At 45.6% G+C, this 21,179-nt stretch overlaps 1 protein-coding gene across 4 annotated transcripts in view; it reads left to right on the forward strand.

Annotated features, from left to right (window-relative positions):
* Window positions 1-21,179, forward strand: part of CABIN1 (calcineurin binding protein 1) — a 1,446,726-nt gene that overhangs the window by 283,889 nt on the left and 1,141,658 nt on the right. For all 4 annotated transcript variants that reach the window (XM_086942778.1, XM_086942776.1, XM_086942775.1 and 1 more), the window contains exons 10-11: window positions 6,201-6,502; window positions 12,202-12,370. In XM_086942778.1, coding sequence (XP_086798904.1) covers window positions 6,201-6,502; window positions 12,202-12,370 — 471 coding nt within the window. The remainder of the gene's footprint in view (window positions 1-6,200; window positions 6,503-12,201; window positions 12,371-21,179) is intronic.

Consider the following 21,179-nt stretch of genomic DNA (forward strand, 5'->3'; position numbering starts at 1 on the left):
TATTAGGTTGAGACAATCGTGCACTTCACGATTTTTCAGTATGGCTGCAGCTTGCTGCCTTAGACAATACAAAATTCTCATTTCACTCCAGCAGGTACATTAATCACCAGACAATGGTGAACCACACCTGAATATAAGTGAAGCCGCTTTTATTGTTGATTGAAAACTACTGGATATATAAGGAACTTTCCAGTGCCAGCCCCCAGTAACAAACCCGCTCTCCCCCCCCTTTCCAGCCTCCCAGGGAAACACCCGATGCCCGGTCCAGCCAGTCCTGCCTTGCTATCACCCTTCAATGGTGCCCCTCATCTTCACTTAGACCGTCTCTCATGTGTATTTAATTTCTCTTATAGTGTTACTCATCCCAATTGGACAGGGTGTCGGAGTGCGTTACATCACTCACATTATATAGAGACAATGACTCATATTAACGTGAAAGTCAATGTATAGGAAATGCTACTTAAGATAATGGGTGCTACAAGGTGTAATCATTCTTTTATCTATTATTCAGTCTTTCACCATTCATTCTGTCCTTTCATCTATGTGCCCATTTATATCCAAACATATTCAACCATTTGCAAACCTATGCACCATATATCCTCCCATCCATCATTACACTCATCCATCCCTCCCACCACCCTTTCAGTCATCCATCCATTATTCATCTATCCACCCTTTCACCCCATCCATCCGTACAGTCATCCATCCACTCTTTCACCCATCCATCTATTCATTCATTCACTTACTCATCCATCCACCCAGTCACTTATCCTTCAACCCATTCACCCTTTCAGTCATTCATCCTCCCTTTCTCTCTCCATCCCCCTTTCACTTATCCATCCATCATCCACCCATCCATCTACTCATCCATCCTTTCACTCATCCATCCATCCGTTCTCTCATCCATCCACCCTTTCACTTCTTCAATCATCTATTCATCCTTTTGTCCATCTACCCCTTTCACTCATCCATCCATACATTCACCATTTGACTTAATTCAATCCATCCATCCTTTCACTCATCTATCCACCCATTCACTCGCCCATCATCTAAGCTTTCACTCATCCATCCATCCTTTCATACACCCATCCACCTTTTTACCCATCCATCTACCCTTCCACCCATACATCCATCTATTTACCTTTTCCCTCATCCATACTTCCACTCATCCATCCATCCATCCTTTCTTTTATCTATCCATTCACCCTTTCATTCACCCATTCATCCTTTCAGTCATCTATCCAGCCATTCACACATTCCTTCACTTATTTACTCACCCACCTTTTCACATTATGAGCTGAGCCTTTGTCTACAGAGTTGCAGACAGAAGAGGCCCATGAAGAACTTCACCTCGCTGTAGTTCCTAAAGCAAGGGGGGGGGGAGGGGGGTAAAGTTCACTATGCCCCTGAACATAGGCAGTCTGAAAACGTAGAAGTCATGAGTCACACATGATGCACAGTGCCAGTATGTCAGGTGACTGTGACATGGTGTTGTTTCCAGTGCTTGAAGTGGTGTAAAAAAACTGGGGGATCTCTTCAAAGGAGGTGTTCGATGTAATTAAGGGCGTAGTTTAAAACACCTAGGCTAAAACTTAGCGGTAGCGTAGTGTTCCGCCCGACTGGTATTATGTTGTTTCTGTCATTGCATCCAGATATATAATACAGCAAGTATCATTACACCAACAAAAACCAGGACTATTGGCTTTGTCAATGGTTGGTAGTTGCTTAAAATAACAAGCATTTACAATGCAACGGTCTCGGCATTGCAAAAGTTAGAGCTATTAGCATTGTAAATGAACGCGACTTTAAGGTCTTCACATTGTAAATGACAAGGTCTTTTATTTATGTTTTAAAAACCAAAACATAAATAAAAGTCATTGTCATTTACAATGCCAATAGCTCAAAGTCGCGTAATGTGTATGGCAAACTACAGTAGCCTCCTGACGAGTGCACTTTCACTTAATTTTTTACAAATGAAAGCCCTGCCACTTTTTTTTTTAACAAATTAAGCACGGGTGGTGTCCGTGTGTGCATGGGAGTGGTGGTGTCCGTGTGTGCATGGGAGTGGTGGTGTCCGTGTGTGCATGGCAGTGGTGGTGTCCGTGTGTGCATGGCAGTGGTGGTGTCCGTGTGTGCACGGCAGTGGTGGTGTCCGTGTGTGCACGGCAGTGGTGGTGTCCGTGTGTGCACGGCAGTGGTGGTGTCCGTGTGTGCACGGCAGTGGTGGTATCCGTGTGTGTATGGTAGTGGTGGTATCCGTGTGTGTATGGCAGTGGTGGTATCCGTGTGTGTATGGCAGTGGTGGTATCCGTGTGTGTATGGCAGTGGTGGTATCTGTGTGTGTATGGCAGTGGTGGTGTCCGTGTGTGTATGGCAGTGGTGGTGTCCGTGTGTGCACGGCAGTGGTGGTGTCCGTGTGTGTACGGCAGTGGTGGTGTCTGTGTGTGCATGGCAGTGGTGGTATCCGTGTGTGCATGGCAGTGGTGGGATCCGTGTGTGCATGGCAGTGGTGGGATCCGTGTGTGTATGGCAGTGGTGGTATCCGTGTGTGTATGGCAGTGGTGGTATCCGTGTGTGTATGGCAGTGGTGGTGTCCGTGTGTGCATGGGAGTGGTGGTGTCCGTGTGTGCATGGGAGTGGTGGTGTCCGTGTGTGCATGGGAGTGGTGGTGTCTGTGTGTGCATGGGAGTGGTGGTGTCTGTGTGTGCATGGGAGTGGTGGTGTCTGTGTGTGCATGGGAGTGGTGGTTTCCGTGTGTGTATGGCAGAGGTGGTGTCCGTGTGAGCATGGCAGAGGTGGTGTCTGTGTGTGCATGGGAGTGGTTGTGTCCGTGTGTGCATGGGAGTGGTTGTGTCGTGTGTGCATGGGAGTGGTGGTGTCCGTGTGTGCATGGGAGTGGTGGTGTCCGTGTGTGCATGGGAGTGGTGGTGTCCGTGTGTGCATGGGAGTGGTGGTGTCCGTGTGTGCATGGGAGTGGTGGTGTCCGTGTGTGCATGGGAGTGGTGGTGTCCGTGTGTGTATGGCAGTGGTGTTGTCTGTGTGTGCATGGGAGTGGTGGTGTCCGTGTGTGTATGGCAGTGGTGTTGTCTGTGTGTGCATGGGAGTGGTGGTGTCCGTGTGTGCATGGGAGTGGTTGTGTCTGTGTCCGTCTCCATTGCACGGTGCCAAACCCACGAAAGAACAGTTTGATTCACCACTCCAAAAAGTTAAACTCCTGCGCCACTTTGCCTGAGCCCAAACAAGGATCTGTGTAAATGTTACTTCTGCGTGAGAATATTTGCCTTCCTTCCTTTTATGGAAGCCTTAGCTGGCTCTGGAAATTGCCGGCATCTGGCTTGCAAATGGCGCCCCTGCCCAAACGCGCTCTTATGTGGAGCATTTCATGGGCTGGCTGCTCGTGGCTGGGGGCGACGGCGCGCGCGCGTGACCTAATCCACATCACTAACGCGCACTCACCATCTGTTTTCCCCTAGCTGGGCCTTGAATAATTGTCCAGGAGCTGATGGACTGAGGGGGGCACACCATCTCCGAGGGCTTTCTGATTCATTTAACTAGCCTGGCTGCCCCCCAGAGGAACCGCCGCACTGGTTTATTCATGATGGCTTTAGAAAAAACACTGTACATTTTTGTCTGACAAATGGTATCATTGTATAGAAAGAAAAGCTCTCACAATGCTGTATTGCCGGGTTTGCAGGCGGTGGACGCATTCACCTCTAGGGGGCAGTGTTGTGCTCCGAGGAACGGGGGCTGAGCGAATGAGAGAGGTGGAAACAGCACGTGCTGGTTGTATTATGGCATTTACACATAATTTAGAGTGACATACAGACCTTTGTGAACAGGGCATTCAGGCCAAATGGGCATCAGTGCCAATTTATATATTATAATTGTGCATTAGTCAATTGCCATTGGTGAAACTTGGTGAATTTGCAACGTTACACAAATGTGTACAGCTCGTTAAGTAGCAAACCCTAATTTTTCCGCCGAAAAGTAAGATGGTATACAAATAAAAAATAAAAGATAAAAAACCCGGTTGAAGGACACGCTACACTTTTGAGCAATCCCAAAAATAAACAAATGTGATCACATGGGAACCGTGCCGCTCGGCAGACCAAAGTAAAACAGCTGCCACCTATGCACACTCCCCTCAGGAGGTTATGTCGAGCAGACCCTGTTGCAGCGAGTCAATAAAAGAACGTTTGCTCTTTGATGTACCCTCAAGGTCGCTTTAGGCACGTGGACAATGAACGGTTCAAATTGAGACACCGATGCTTGTTTACCGGTACATGCATTTACTTTTTTAACTAACTTCAAAGTATTGTAATTGCATTTGCTAAGTTGTCACTGCGTAGACGCCATGCTTGACGATAACAGATTATAGAAGGTGCAAGGACATGTAGGTTTTCTGATACACAATGTAATATGGGCTTAACGTTACCAGCGTAGGCGGCGGATGAAGAGAAGAAGCCTGCTTGAAGGGGCAGCCATGTGTGTGTTATCAGCGCCGCGCGCTGGTATGCAGACTCCCCTTGCATACCAGCAGGCGCGCGTCGCGATCCGGGCTGCATTCGCATGCTCTGGATACAAGACCTGGCCGCGCGCACAACGTTATCCTATGGGGAAACGCTGTGCGTGGCCAGGTCTTGTCTCACTTCGGCGTCTCAGACTGCTGAGACGCCGACAATAGTTCTCTGGCGAGAACGCGCTTTTCAGCGCGTTATAGCCGAGACCTAAAAAAAGCAGCAACCATGGCTTTGTTGGATATTATATTGAAAATACTTCAGTTAAAAAATGATGAGACAGTGAAAGAACGATAACCCGTTCTTTTTAACTTATTTTACAGGCTTCTTTATATAAACTGTTTTCTTACGTTGCAAAGTTGCAGCATTAGTGTTTTGCCTTTTATTTTACAGAACGCCCTGCTGTACACTGAGGCAGGAGGAGGCCGCCACATGATTTACCAGCCCAGACTGCCCCATTGTCATTCTGTATGTGGCAATCATCAGCCCCATACAGAATGACAATTTGCTCAAGAAGGAGCGTGAGGCGCCCTATCAGGAAGGTGAGGCCTCTCACAGGGGAGCAGTGCTGCTCCCTGTGATGGCCAAAATTACGGACAAAAGGCGTCCGTAAAAGGTTTCCTCACGGACAACGGACGTGAGGTCCAAATTACGGACTGTCCGTGAAATTTACGGACGGTTGGTCACCCTACCTGTAACTTTGGTTCCCCAGTATTGGTAACTTTCATAGATTCTCATGCGCCCACCCTCCTCCCCTGGGAAAGCTCAGCCTTCAGCAAAGGTGGTTTCTGTTACACAACGGCTGCGAAAATCTTAGGCTCTGAGGCTCTCTAAGGAGGGTTCTATGGGGTGAGGCTGATCTGTTTGGCTGTTGCAAGTTTTTGGTCTCTTTTACAAAAAGAGGTAGATGGGCTACAAAATGGCATGCGGCCTAGGCCTTACTTTCTCTTTTGTGCATACAGCTATGGTATTTTCTATTTACAGAGGATCCCAGGCTGACAACGGGGAATGATACAAAGCATGGGAAACTATGAAAATGAACAATACTGGGGAACCAAAGTTACAGGTAAGTAACTTGTTTTCTTATCGACCTTGCTTGCAATGTTCAGACTAAACTCCAGGAACAGACAGTGAACACGCACAGCAGAGTGTTCTCATGTGAAAGACATAAAGTGTTGCAAATAAAAGCATATAGGATCGTGCGCAAAAGCAGCATCATGGCTACTGGGCTCATGCCAACTTAACAATGTCTCTAATGTCCCTAACGACCCCGTGACAATGCCTATTAAAGTCTAGCTTTATTCTATTCTAGAAAAATTTACTTTGTGATGTAATTCTTTAGATTGGCTGTGTGTGAAGTTTGCATTAAAGGAATAATGCATAATGGTAGCCTCCGTTCTTGTAATGCAATCCCACTATAAGGGCCTGAATATATCCTTATTCATGCAATTTTTTCATATTTGGCAGGCAAAAGAATTTTTTTTTAGCAATTCACTTTACCACGCACAACCACATCCTTACGTTTATGTACCTGCAGCCTTTATTGTATTTCATAAAAGCCCATGTCGCCCTGAGTCCGCACCTACTGTCAATCCTTTCGATGGACTCTTTTGTGAGACCAATACAGTAGGCTACATTAGTGATCCTTCTTAGTCTGACATGATTGTTCTGTTTTTCCTGCAGATGGAAATGCTTAGGAGAAAGCCTGTTGGCCATGTACCGGCACCAGACGACATGTGAGCCCCCTCGCCCTAGCCTGGGCAAGAAGATTGACCTGTCGGAGTATCAGGAGCCAGCTCAGCATTTGATTCTCTCGCCCACCTCTACACCTGTTAGTGTGATCCAGGCCAACCCCATCAGCACTGATCCAGTTGTGACTGTAATGGAACCGGTGAAGGCCCTTCCTCCTGTGATACCTGCAGTGCCTACTCCCAGCCTTGTTTCTAGCACAACTTCCAGCCCTATGGAGCAATCAGTACTATTAGGTGAGGATGGATATTACCAGTGAGAAGCAATTTGTACTGCTTGTGCAAGTTGGTTTTTGGATTGATTGTTGTTGAAAGATTATTTAGTTTTATTCTAGAACGGATATATTGAATTGCTTTACTGACTTTGTCAATGGTACGGAGTTGATGGAAAGGTGACACTGCCCATATCTCATTATTTCATTCTCTTTAGAGTACTTAGAGACCTTTTCCTACGGTAATGGGAAGTTGGAGGTGTGTGGGCAAGTTGTTCACCATTTGTTGTCTTTGGGCCACAATACTGTTGAACTACAGTTTGAATAGCCAATACACTTCCTTTAGACTCTTGGCTCCATGGAGATAATTAGTCCAGTCTTACTCAAGTAGTTGCAGAGGCTTATAGTCTCAGAATCTGTATGATACAATAGAATACAATAGAATCACTTAATATGTTTGCTATCTAGTCAGTGCTTTAAGTCATAACAAGATAATGACTTTAATAACCAGTAAGTTAACTAGTACACTTAATATTCCTACACATATTGAAAATCAGAAGGTCTTAACATCTTCTGGATCCCAGACACGCATCCAATTGCCTTTTTAGCTCCCTCTTCGTAGATGCTAGCATTTTGTTTAACACTGTGCCCTGTTTATAGTGTTACAATAAGGGCAATGCTTTGGATTGACACTGTGCCATAGGAAAATATAGGAGATGTTTGATGGGCTACAAGCACCCAGCTACCCAGGCTTGACTTTGATATAGCTAACTGTGGTTTCCTTAGACGCATTGGAACTAAATGCGGCATTCCTTTAAATAAAGCTCCTGGATTTAAAAAAATTAAGTGGGCAGCTAAAAATCCAAAAATGCGAAATCCTCCATCCCTAAAACATGGTGTCCTCCCTCAAGTCTATGGTACTTCAGGTGATGTCTTTCCAGACCCGATGGAAAGTGACACAGTCCCGTACACTGAAGGTTCAGAGTCCGCTAGGGACCCCACTGGACTCCATCTTTTGACTCATGACTGACTGCATTATACTCGGCTATTTCCCACCCCTGTGCTGCCCTATTAGTGTAGTGGCCTGTATCTAGAAAACTACCAGTTTTGGTAGAAGTGTTCCACTGGCACAGCAAGTCAAGTTAGTACAAGTATCCACCAGGTTGACTGGAGAAATGGATGCTTGCGACTTCAAGCAGTAATGCCTCTGGAACTGTAATGGCTATAACCATATTTAGAATGAACTCCTCTAGATTTTGAAACTGCGTCCCAGGCTAAAGATTGAAGAGTAAATGTCTCCAAGTACATCTGGAGTTACAAATGAGGTATGTACTCTTTCCTAAAGGCATAATCCAGTCCTGTGAGATAGCCAACACAGAGGTAAAACGGAATTGTAGATTTGTTCAGGCAATGGACAACTGCTCGGAAGCAAAGGGAAAAGGCCTCCACCCACCAAGTATGCAATTGTCTGTGAGGAGAAAAAGAGAGTATGTACAAATGAGACCACCATCTTGTGTCGCCCAATCACATGGTGTTCAATGAACCCGCCAGTCATGTACTCATGACAAACGCTCTCACACTACAGGCATTTTTCATACGTGTTCTGGATATGATAGCTGTCATGAACCACAATTATGGGGGAGCGGCTAAATAAAAGTTTCCTTGCTGGGGTAGAATTAAGGAAGACGGTGATCCTGACTCTAAACATTCTGCTACCATGGTAGCTTGGGTTGTAAAGGTAGGAGCCATTGTCTCTTGTGAGGGTGTACACTATGGGTGTCCCGATTTCGAAGGCCAGCACTCATACCAATAAACGTAACAAACAAAGGGAGCATCTTCAGGTGATTTGCATATTTTTCAATCCCACCGGGAAAATAACAGAGCTGCTCGGAAATGAATAAGGGCAGGAGAGCACAGATTCACTAAGCCATAACTGCCCGATCAAGCACCATTTGTATTTCCCGGTCTGCTGGTGGCAGCATGCATGGATGTCTGCCTCTACTTGAATGGCCTGCTGACACAATGTACTATTCAGCCCCTCTGCAGTTTGCAATACAGGTACACTGCCATTGTCCTGTTGAGTGAAGGAAGTGATGAAGGAGCCTGGGATTTATGTACAAATGTTCGGGCACATTTAGTCAGAGGGACTGAACCTAGAAGATCTTCATGGTGGGCTGCAGATAACAGGAGGCTGATCGATTGATTGGGTTTAGACATTTCTGTTTCAAACCTGTTAAAAGTGCAGTGAGCTTTTAATTTCAAGACTTTGAATCTGCATAATGTTAGTCTCTGTGTCTTGCGGTAAGAGCAGATTTTCCACAGCTTTGTTTGGAAAACAAATCTTTATTCTTTTTTTTGTAAAGACCAAGAAGCTAATATTATTTATTTGGATTGTCTGGATCAGCTGCAATGGACTGATGTATCTAACCAGGAAATGGAGGAAAGAATTAGTTGATTCTATATATTCTTATTCTAGTTGGATTTATATTGTCCTTTTATGTTGTTTCTTCAAAGCTAGTTAAGATGGCTGCTCATTCTTTTTTTTATTTGGTATTAGATTATACATGTGTTCCACGTCTTTGTTTTGTTACTGTTGTGAGATGAGAATGAATGAATGAACAGGCATTTATAAAGCGTGCGGCTACTAAACAGAGTGTCCCGGCACTGTCGGGTAACTCTCCACTTTCACACAGAACACACTTAGTTGCAAAATAGCCATGTATTTAGTTGCCTCCTGAAGACTGAAAGTTCCGCCATGGCTCTGAGGGCCACCAGACGTAGGTTCCAAGATTGGGCTCCCAGAAACATGAAGGATCTGGCTCCAGTTCTGACCTCGCGGATCCTAGGTATGGTAGCCAGATGGTTAAATGAAGACCTCAAGGTTCTAGAGGGGTATAATGAAGTATTCTGTTCCTTGATGTAACTGGCACCATTGCCCTGCAGGGCTTTACGTATTAAGACCAGCACCTTGACTTCGATCCTCTTTCTCAGTGGTAACCAGTGCAGAGCTCTGAGATGCGGGGACATACGAGTCTTGGAGTTTAAATAAAGGACTAATCTTGCTGCTGCATTTTGAACCACCTTTAGGCTGTTCAAAAGATACCCAGGCAAATGCAAGCATAGTACATTCCCGTAGTCCATCCTAGAGGTATTTATGGCCTGGACCACTGTTTTCCTAGTGGCAGTAGACAGAAGAGGTTAAAATGTCCTCAGAGTTTGTAATAGCCCGAAACAGGTGCCTACCACCCCTTGGATTTGATGTTTCATAGATAGTTGTCAATGTGGATGCCCAGATTTTTTACTGTGTTTGGGGAAGAGGTAGGTGGATGTGTGTCTTGGGACCACCAGGATCTCCAGTCCTCAGAAGGTGGAGTACAAAAAAGATAATCTCCTATTTATCAGGAATACATTTAAGTTGATTATTTACCAGCCAATTAAACACCTTAGGGAGGCAGATTCTGATCTTCTCCCCCTCCAAGCCTGCACCTTTTTCACAAGTGAAGAAAAACTGGATGTCATCCGCAAATAGTTATTTTGGCTCCACAACATTCGTCCAAAACTGCCAATGGGGTCAAGTACACCCTAAAGAGTGTAGGGCTCAAAGCTGAGCCCTGTCGGATGCCCACCTTCAGATTCAAAATAGCGGCAGCATAGGGAGGGGTCCAAACCTCTTGACTTCTATCCTCCAGAAAAGAGGTTAGCCACTTAGGGCAGTACCCTCAATTCCAATATTCTTAAGCCACTTCAGTAGTCTATCATGAGGGACCATATCGAAGGCTGCCGATCCAACAAAAAGAGGACTGCCCTTCCCCCTGATCCAACTTCTCTTTAATGTGCTCCATGACCTCTAACAGTCATGTGGTTCTAAAACATGATTGACTGGCTTGCAGAAGATTGTTGTTTACCAGGTAGCCTAAGATTATTGAATTTACATGTTTTTCCAACACCTTTGAGAAGGCTGGCAGGAGGTATATCGGCCTTCTTTTTGGCTAAGACTTTATGATAGGCAGAAGGTTTTTTAAGTAACTGGAGTATTTTAGCATGTTTCTATGCAGGAGGCATGAGTCCAGAGGCCAGCGTGGCATCAAGAACCTTATTGACCATTGAATTAATGGCCAGAGCCACCTTAGCCAGAAGCTGGGCTGGACAATGAAAATATGGTCCGACCAAAGTAGATGCACACGATTTTCGACTTTAAGATTGACATTTGAGAACATTTGATCTAGGGTGTGTCCAGCCCTATGTGTAGGTGGAAAAACATATGGGATAAGGCGAAGACCTGAGAGAGTCTCATTCAAAGAGTTCACTTTCTTCTCCAGAGGCCCATCCATAGGAAGATTTTAGTCACCCAGACCAGAGAGTTTAAGAGTCCAGGTTCCAAACCCTGTTTTATAGAGTTTAAAAAAGCCCCTGCCCGGCTAGGCGGCCTACAGATCAAAGCTCCCGCAAGGTATTGATAGGGTGATAAGGAGCAACGGGAGCTCATGCAGTCTGCTCCATCCAGATTTCCCAAAGTAATATCGTGCAGTCAAACTTCTGTTTAAAAATGATTGCCCCTCCCCCCTTTGCCTATTGAGCGATCCTTCCTAAGAATTTTATACCCTTGTGGAATCGCCATTGCTAGGGTGGGATTAGCGGACTCATTAAGCCAGGTCTCTGTTAAAAATAGTAGGTTCGATTGAGAGTCCTGAAGAAGGTCGCACACCTGCATGTCATTTTTCTGCAGGGAGTGAGTGTTAAAAGTTCTCCCATGACCTCTCCCAACCGGGGTCTAGGATTGTCACGGACAGCGATATTGGGGCTGGTCTCAGTTCCTAGAGCGGGGCCCACTCACAGTGTCTGCACTGGGGTACACCATTCCCCTCCCAAGCGATAGTATCTACCAGACATGACATCTCTGGAGATAATTTCTGTAGAGTGGCACCACCTTGCACCAACCTCTGCTTCCTATCTAAAGGAAAATTGGCATAGTGGACGGCGTCAGCCGCCTCTGGGACGCTGATGGGTCTAATGGGCTTGCTATAGGCACGTCTTCGGTACACCAGCGCAGACGTTTGCGCAGCGTCTTTTTTTTAATTAATTTTTTTATAAATCTTTTTATTTGCAAATAAAGGAACACAGACATAAGCACCACAACACAGGGATGAATCAGCAACACAGCGTCTCTTTTAATGGATGAGGACTAGAGCGTGCACTGACTCAGAATGGCGCCTCGCTGTGTCCCAAAGAAGTAGAAATGGCCGAAAGAAAGCGGAACCACCGTGTTTTAGCTGCTCCCTCCTCCCTGCAATCCCTCAAATTCAAACAGTAGGATGTGGAAATTACAGGTACTATTTAAAACATTATTAAAACATATGAAGTTTCGCAAGTTTAAAAAAGTTTTAAAAAATCAATTTTGGCGAGTGCGACAGGGTAGCGTTAAACAGAAAGCAAGAAAGAGCAGTGTATAATATTGCCCTCCACATCTTTGCTAAAGGTAAGATTTTTCTTCAATACAATGGGCAACATCTGCAGTATATATCAGCTGCGGCAGTTTTTTTTAGATTGTGAATGAACCGGAAGATGTGCTGTATGAATTATTATGACAGATAACAAATCTTGTCTCCCTTCACCAAGGTTAAAATCATTACAATTTATCTGTTGCATGTGTGCTGTGCAGCGATGTCATTTTTTATGGCACCTTGATCCCTGTCACTGATATTTATTTCTGCTTCTGTGACACAGGTGAAATTTCAGCAAGTGACAAGGCCAGGAGAGGTGTGAAACGTAAAAAGATCTCTGAAGACAGCTGTGAAACTGCCAAGAGACGCTCTGCTCGTGTACGCAACACCAAGTCAAAGAAGGAGGAGAAGGTTGACTTCCAGGAACTGCTGGTGAAATTTTTGCCTTCCAGGTACTATATGGTCATTTGCTGGATTTATCTCCCATGCATCAGTCATAAATTTTTCATTTTCCTGAAATAAGATATAGTTTCTGTGCCTAGCTTATGGAACCTATCAAAAAGATTCTGTTAATACAGAGGGTCCAGATTGTTTCGATATACATGGTTTATCATCTTAAATTATGCCATGGCTTCTGTGCTTCTCAGTACCATGATTCTCTTACAGGGGATCCTCATCAAAGTCATAAGCACTAGAATATTCCCAACCATGCGCGGGACCCCGGAAACACAATCATATATGTGCCCCACATATATGTATCTATATATATGTGTATATATATATATATATATATATATATATATATATATATATATATATATATATGTATATGTATATATATGTATATGTATATGTATATATATATATGTATATGTATATGTATATATATAGAATACAAAAGCAAATGCAGCCTTATACACACTAGAGCTGAATAATGCTGTAAGGACTTCCCATTATATCATAAAGAATACATTAGAAACAGGGAAAACCAACATGTTTAAATACTGCTTTAAAGCTTAGCACAAACTCTCACAAAGGACTGAAAGAATTGACCGCTCCCAGGCTGCATTGCAGAAACATAGCCTAGAAAGGCTGAAAAGCGAACTCATAACAATAAACTGGCACCGTGCCTTTAAGGCAGTCATGACCCCCAGCTTCCCATCATGCCTCAGTGGTGACAGTTAGGCCAGTTGTTCTTTCCGGCTCGTTCAGGAAGGATCCTGGTTACACAGCTCCACTTCTTTCTGATTTTAGTCAGAAATAATCTTCACTTTTTTGGAAATTTTTGACTTACGTCGACGTCTTTCATCTTTTGAAGTAAGGGTCTGTCTTTTTTTGACAGTTTTCGGCATTTTTCCTCTCAAAATGCCATCTCTTTTTGACCCCTACCCTTCTTGTGGAAAAAAGGACAGGTCAGACTCTCATGAGGTCTGTATTCTTTGTTTGCCTAAAGACCATGTGCCAAAGACTTGTCCTAATTGTCAGACCCTGTCCAAAATGACCTTAAAGGACAGAGAAAGGATCCGTCTTTATGGGCCGGCAGAGAAGTCTTCGAGAGGCAGGTCACCGGTGAGAAAGGGGTCCAAGAGGGCGAGATCTCCATCCAGAAGCAAGGTCCCTCGATCTAATCTACCACTGGTGGATGATTTGTCCAAGAAAACGCCATCGACGGCGGGCTCGCCGTCGAGAAGACATCGTCATTGAGGTACGTCGTCGTCAACCCAGCAACGATCGGCTTCGAGGAGCAGAAACCCTCCGCCATCGTCAACTCTGCAACGATCGACGTCATGGAGTTACAGCCATCTGCTGTCGTTAACCCAGCGACGATCGGCGTCGAGGGCAGGTACCCCTCCGTCGTCGTCAGTCCATCGACGTCAAGGATCAGGAGTCCTCCGCAGTCGTCAACCCGGCGACGATCGGCTTTGAGGATGGGAAGCCCTCCTCCATCATCTCGATGCCGGTCGGCGACGATCAGCGTCGAGGAAGAGGAGTCCTCCGCCCTCGTCAACATGGCGACGATCGACGTTGAGGAGTAGAGGCCCTTCGTCTTTCTTAGCACTGCGAGAAGAAGATCTGAAGGATTTTGAGGAGGTCTTCACGGAAGGGTCGCTTGTTGCTAACCAAGTGATTAGCACAGCAGCAGATGGTGCTACATTGTCGGCGCACTCATATGCGCATGGAGTTTGCGCCGGAGGTCCTCCTGGTTGACACTAACAGCTCTCAAGCCAGACTCTCAACAGAGGATCTTAAATCTCCCCTTTTCTGGCTTCTCCGTGTTTCTGGCTCCTCCCTGTTTGGCACCCATACCGATGAGGAAATGGGTAGAATGAAAGCCGAGCAGGATACCCACAAAGCAGTCGGATTGGAGAAGAAAAAAAGAGTTCAAACAACTGTACAGACCCAACCAACGCAAGGGCTACCAATAGAGGATTCAAACCCCTCAATGGCTCCAGAAAAAAAACCAAGGCAAGTCGCGGTATCCGGGCCGTAAGTCCAACAGAGGTAGAGGTCATCAGCAACAGTCCTCTAACACGGCCAGATCAGCAGGGAAGCAATGAGCCGGGGCTTCCTCTGGCACTGTTGCCCACTCCATTGGAAGGAAGTGCTTCACATCATCTGGAAGAGTGGTGCAGCATAACAAAAGATTGTTGGGTGCTAAGTACACTGCGCAATGGATAGGCACTAAGTTTTCGTGTGCCTCCAAAAGACATTCCTCTGAAAAGATTTCGTCCACACCAGTTAAAGTTGCTTCGGCAGGAAGTGATAACCCTTCTGCGAAAGAAGGCCATAGAAGAGGTTCCTTCCGCGCAGCCTAAAAGAGATCAGGAGCACAAATTCAGACCTATCCTGGACCTTTGCTTGCTAAACAAAGTCATCGTGAAGGAAAAGTTTTGCATGTTGGCCCTTCATCAAACACATCTACAAGCAGGAGATTGGATGTGTTCGGTGGACCTCCAAGATGTGTACTTCCATATACCTATCATTCCACATCATCGCAAATACCTTCGATTCGTGGTCGGCAGCAAGCATTATCAGTTCAAAGTCTTACCCTTCGGACTGAAATCTGCCCCACGAGTCTACCAAGTGCATGGCAGTGGTGGCGGCGGCTATACATAGAAAATGTCTGTTTGTCTACCCTTACTTAGACGATTGGCTACCCAAAGGGCCATCTCCTCAAAAAGTAAGGAGCGACTTTCAAGTGTGTCTAGATCTGCTCTGCAGACTGGGGTTACATGTGAACATGGAGAAGTCAGTTTACCGGCCCACCCAAACAATCCATTATTTGGGCTTAACTCTGGATTCAAACAGAGGAAGAGCGTTTCCTTCGGAGGAGAGACTTTCTTCAATGCAGCGGAAGTGCAAAGCTCTGCTCCAGACAGATCGCCCAACAGTTCGGCAAGTGGCATCTCTGCTGGGATCAATGGCCTCTTGCATATTTCTCATTCCCAACGCCAGGCTGAGAATGAGACTGTTGCAGCAAGATCTAGAGGACAAGTGGGACCAAGAAACAGGACGCTGGGAGGAGCGAATTGTGCTCTCTCAAGCAGCAAAGTTGTCCATCACGTGGTGGACTCGGCAGCAGAATCTATTGGTGGGAGTCCCTTTCCATCAACCAGTTCCAGTGCAATCGTTGATAACTAATGCATCTCTGAAAGGATGGGGGCGCACATGGGGTGCCTTCAGATGCAGGGCTGGTGGTCCACAAAAGATCAGCCTTACCATATAAACATGTTGGAGCTACAAGCAGTCCATCTCTCTCTGAAAGCTTGTTGGCTATCGATCATGTCCAACTCGATCCTGATCCAAACAGACAACACGACCACCATGTATTATCTAAACAAACCGGGTGGTACGGGCTCTCGCCCTCTATCCCTGGAGGCTCAAGCGTCTGGCTCGGAATCTGTCCATCGTGGCAGTGCATCTTCCAGGGAAACACAACATGCGAGCAGATGCGCTCAGTCGGCACTTCGAAGATCAGCCAGACTGGGTGCTACACAACGAGGTGATGGCAGATATTTTCCAACAGTGGGGTCATCCGTCAATAGATTTGTTTGCAGACGACAAAAACAAAAAATGCCACGCCTTCACATCCAGATTCCACCGTCTAGGGACAAGGGGGAATGCGCTTTTGATGGATTGGTCAGAGATATTTACATATGCCTTTCCTCCTCTGCCTCTGATCCAGAAGGTGTTTTCCAAGCTCATCAGATCCAACATGAAGATGATTCTGATAGCTCCAGACTGGCCGCGTCAGTGGTTGTACCCAGACCTTCTGCAGTTGTCGGTACTCCCCCACAGGAGACTGCCTTACAGAGCCGACCTGTTGACCAAGATGGACGGGAGGATTCTCCATCCCAATTTTCCTTCACTAAACTCTGCTGCATGGCTCCTGAGGTCCTACAATATGGACACTTAAATCTGCCGCAGGACTGCATGCACATCCTGAAAGAGGCTAAGAGACCTTCAACGAGAGCGTTGTACACTTTTAAGTGGGAGAGATTCAACCTATGGTGTGTTCATAATCATTTTGATCCTACAAAGGGGCAGGAGGAGGTCATTCTTCCTTACCTCCATTATTTGGCCAAAGCAGGTTTCAAATATTCCTCAATCAGGGTTCACTTGTCAGCCATTACAGCATATAGAAAATCCCCCAACCAACCTTCTTTTTTACAATTACAGGTGGTTAAGTATTTCCTACAGGGGTTGAAGAAAGTGTATCCCCCGGTTCAAACTCCTTCTCCTCCTTGGGAATTGAATCTGGTGCTGTCTAGATTGATGGGTCCTCCTTTTGAGCCCATCCATAAAGCCACATTGCAGCACCTATCATGGAAGACCGCTTTCCTGGTGGCAATAACGTCAGCGCGCAGAGTAAGTGAGATCCAAGCGCTGTGTACTAAAGAGCCATATACTGTGTTTCAACACAACAGGGTAGTGTTAAGGGCTCACTCTGCTTTTTTGCCAAAGGTTATATCTGATTTCCATATTAATCAGTCAATCTCTAGTGTGTGTATATATATATATATATGTTCAAAGCATATGAGCTGCAGATCTTACACTGTGCATTAGATCGCCACCTGGTGTTGGGCTCGGATGATTGCATGTTGTTGTCGTCTTGGATGAAGTCTTTGAAGTCACGAAATAGAGGTAACTCCTCCCTTGGACGATAGTGCGCATGGGCATCAGCTCCATCCTTAGATTGGTTTTTTCCACCACTGGGTTCGGATGCAACTTTTCCGCTCCGGTTCGAAAATCGACTTTTTGAAGATTTTGACGTGCAAAACTTTCTAAAACTAACTTTAACTTCAATATACATAGACTTGACCTCATCACCTTGATTCCGGTCGTCGACGCGGGCCGTTGGGCCTACACACGCGGTGAGGCCTACACCTCATGGAAAGGACACAATTCAAAAGATGCCCCGAGTGTGGAGCAAAATTACCACACCGCGACCATCACCAGGTGTGCAACCTGTGTTTATCACCGGAATACAACGAGTCCAACTGCACAGCTTGTGCGTCCTTTCGATCCAAGTAGACCATTCGAGATCGGAGGGCCCATCGACGCGACATGCAGAGATCAGCTCCGGAACCGGTGGATATCTTCGACGAAGGTCCATGTATCCCCGTGGAAGATTCCGATGATCTCCAGATCGTATCTGAGGCAGACGACTCCGATGACTCCATACCATCAGGTCAACGCGTGAGTACGACTGCACCTACCCCAGCCCAACCACCTAAACCAAAGGCTAAGGTCAAAACTCCAACCCCGGTGCCCAGTCGAGACCGAGACATTGCTTCTAAAGCCCCACCATCGAGCCCGGCTCCGAAGAAAATATTAAAGCCTTCTGGTAGCTCCTTACTGAGCAAACCGCACGTGGCGATACGACCAGCTCCCTCTGCACCGAAATCGAAAGAAGTCCCTGTTCCGAAAAACACTCAGAAACTGCCGACTCCTAAAAACAAGACGGCGCCGAAACCAATGAACCTCCTTCCACCCCAAAATCTTTGGTGCCGAAACTCACTAAACCTGTTTCCGATTCCTCCAAGCCCTCGAACCAGGCCTCAACTCCAAAAACGATACCTTCGGTGCCGAAAACGACGCCACAGGACTATACAACAACTCCTAAGGCTAAAGACAAACAAAAACCAGGTCCGGAGCCGAAAAAATCTGCGCCGAAAGCAATTTCTGAAGAAGAGTTTTTTTAGACCTGAACCTCTGCAAAAGAGGCTATACATAGACCCAGAAACAGGACGTGTTTCCACCACACCACACAGGGAGAGGAAGTCAGATACAGCACCTACACTTCCAGTGCCTTTCAAGAAGAAGGACTCTGCCATATCTATCTCCTATGCACTCTTCTTCTCCTGTATCTCCCTCGCCTGCTCTCCCTTTAAACATTTCACCTCAATATTCTCCTCTTCATTCTCCACAAAATACACCTCCTCAGGATGCTGTTGATGATCAGTATAGCATAGGGGGAGGGAAAGACCCAGATGACCCTTTTCCCTACCCTACAGGTTCACAAGACTGGGAGTATCCAAACCCACAGGATATACCAGATATTCCTGACCCACATATATATCCATTTAAACCTTCTTCTTTAGAAGACATTATTGGGTTTGGACACTTAATTAATAGAGCTGCTATCTACCACAATGTCACCGTGAATTTAGATCAGGCAGAAGAGGACTTCTTACTAGACACTTTTGAACAATCCCAAAAATCTGTGCAAATACTGCCAATGATTAAAGGAGTCATTAAACATGCACCAGAAGTGTTTAAAGATCCTGTACGGGCTAGAATCTTAAACCCAAGGATAGAGAAAAAGTGCAGATCAGCTCCTGGGGATCCTGCTTACATTAAAGGACAGCTACCCTTAGACTCCCTAGTAGTTTCAAACGCTAGGAAAAGGGAAAACTCACAAACTTCAGGAGAAGCACCACCTCCTGATAAACAATCCAAACTCAGAGATGCTTCAGGGAAAAGAACAGCTGCCCAAGGTAGTAATGCATGGCGCATTGCTAACACACAAGCCCTCCTAGCAAGATATGACAGGGCACGCTATGATCATCTAGAGAAGCTTTTACAAAATCAATATAAGGCACAAGCAGATTACCTCATACAAGAGGGTAAGCTTATATCTAATGCCTCCATTAAATGCGCACTAGATGTAGCAGACACTGCATCCAGGGAAATAAACACCAGTGTCCTTCTTAGACGTCACACGTGGCTACGCATTTCAAGATTTAAGCAAGAGGTACAGACCACTATCTTAAATCAACCATTCAACCAACAACAATTGTTTGGTCCAGAAGTAGACACAGCCCTTGAAAAAATGAAAAAAAACACTGACACAGCCAAGTCTATGGGAGCTCTTCAGTCCACCCAAACTAGAGGCCATTTTTCGTCGCTCCTTCTACAGAGGAGGCTCCAAACAAGCTGGAGCAGACAATTCAGCTTCCTTCAAAACAAATACACTAGCATCCTCTAATAAAGGATACTTTAGAGGGGGCTACAGAGGTATTAACAATAAGGGAAGAGGTCATGGTAACAACAACAATCGATCCTCTTCCACCACTAAACAAGGACTTCCTTCAGCTCTCCCAACAGCATACCACTCCTGTAGGGGGAAGATTAACACAGTTCCTACTGGTCTGGAACTCCATCACACCAGACAGGTGGGTAAGACAGATTATCCAGTGTGGTTGCAGCTTTGAGCTTACAGCTACCCCTCCAAATATACCACCCAGACAGCATCCAATGTCCACAGAACATCTAACGCTGCTCCAACAAGAGGTTATCTCATTGCTATAAAAAGATGCAATAGAGCTAGTTCCATTGTAACATCAAGGAACAGGGGTCTACTCAATCTACTTTTTAATACCCAAAAAGGATGGGACACTAAGACCAATTCTAGATTCGAGGCCTCTCAGTCTGTACATACACTCAAATCATGTGATCACTTTACAACAAGGGCTCCCATTATTGCAACAAGGCGATTTCCTCACTACTGTAGACCTCAAAGACGCCTACTTTCACATTCCCATACATCTTTCTCACAGGAAGTATCTCAGGTTTGTGCTAGAAGGACAACACTATCAATTCAAAGTCCTTCCATTCGGAGTAACAACAGCCCCAAGAGTGCTCACAAAGTGCTTAGCAGTAGTAGCAGCAGATCTCAGAAGACAACAGATCCATGTCTTTCCGTACTTAGACGATTGGCTTATAAAGGCCAAGTCATTCAACCAGTGTGTTCAACACACATCTCACACAATTCAGACACTGCACAACTTGGGGTTTACAATAAACCACCACAAGTAACATCTACAGCCCTCTCGTACATCAATACCTAGGGGCTACCATAAACACCAGTGCAGCTCTAGCTTTTCCAAGTCCAACCAGGATACAGAGCATTCAAACCTTAATCTCAAGGTTTCAAAACCAACACTCTCTCCCAGCCAGAGTGTTCATGCAACTAATAGGCATGATGGCATCTTGCATTTTTATTGTAACATATGCAAGACTGCAAATGCGTCCATTGCAGGAATGTCTAGCACATCAGTGGAATCAGGCACAAGGACAACTGACAGACCTGGTGTTGATGGACAGCCGCACAAATCGCTCTCTGCAGTGGTGGAACGCTAAAAAATTGTCCAGAGGGCGGCCGTTCCTCGAGCCTGTTCCACAGATAGTATTGACAACAGACGCATCCCTGACAGGATGGGGAGCACACCTGCTCCACCACACAACTAAGGGAAGATGGACTGCTCAACAAAAGGGGCTTCACATCAATCACCTAGAGTCGATGGCGATTTTCCTGGCACTAAAGTCCTTCCAAGTACACATACAAAACAAAGCTGTCTTTATCTGAACGGACAATATGACAGTTATGTACTATATTCAAAAACAAGGAGGCACACATTCCCTGCAACTGTCCCAGCTCGCACAAAACATTTGGATATGGGGCAGGCTCTGCTAGGGTATGTTCGAGTGGGTAGTATCAGCAGTTGATTGGCTTTAACGCAGCAGTCCATAGAGCGGGGACACACTAGTACAGTGTAACCAGGCGCTTTATAAGCTTAAATAATAATAATAATAATAATAATAATTCCACAAAAGATATATCTGCTTGCAGAACACCTTCCAGGAGTTCACAATCAGATAGCCGATCTGTTAAGTCGACAGACTCAACAGATTCACGAATGGGAACTACATCTTCAAGTGCTTCAACCATTCTTTCACAAGTGGGGTCATCCAGAC

Source organism: Lissotriton vulgaris, chromosome 11 (genome assembly GCF_964263255.1).
Source record: "Lissotriton vulgaris chromosome 11, aLisVul1.2, whole genome shotgun sequence".
NCBI lineage: Eukaryota > Metazoa > Chordata > Amphibia > Caudata > Salamandridae > Lissotriton > Lissotriton vulgaris.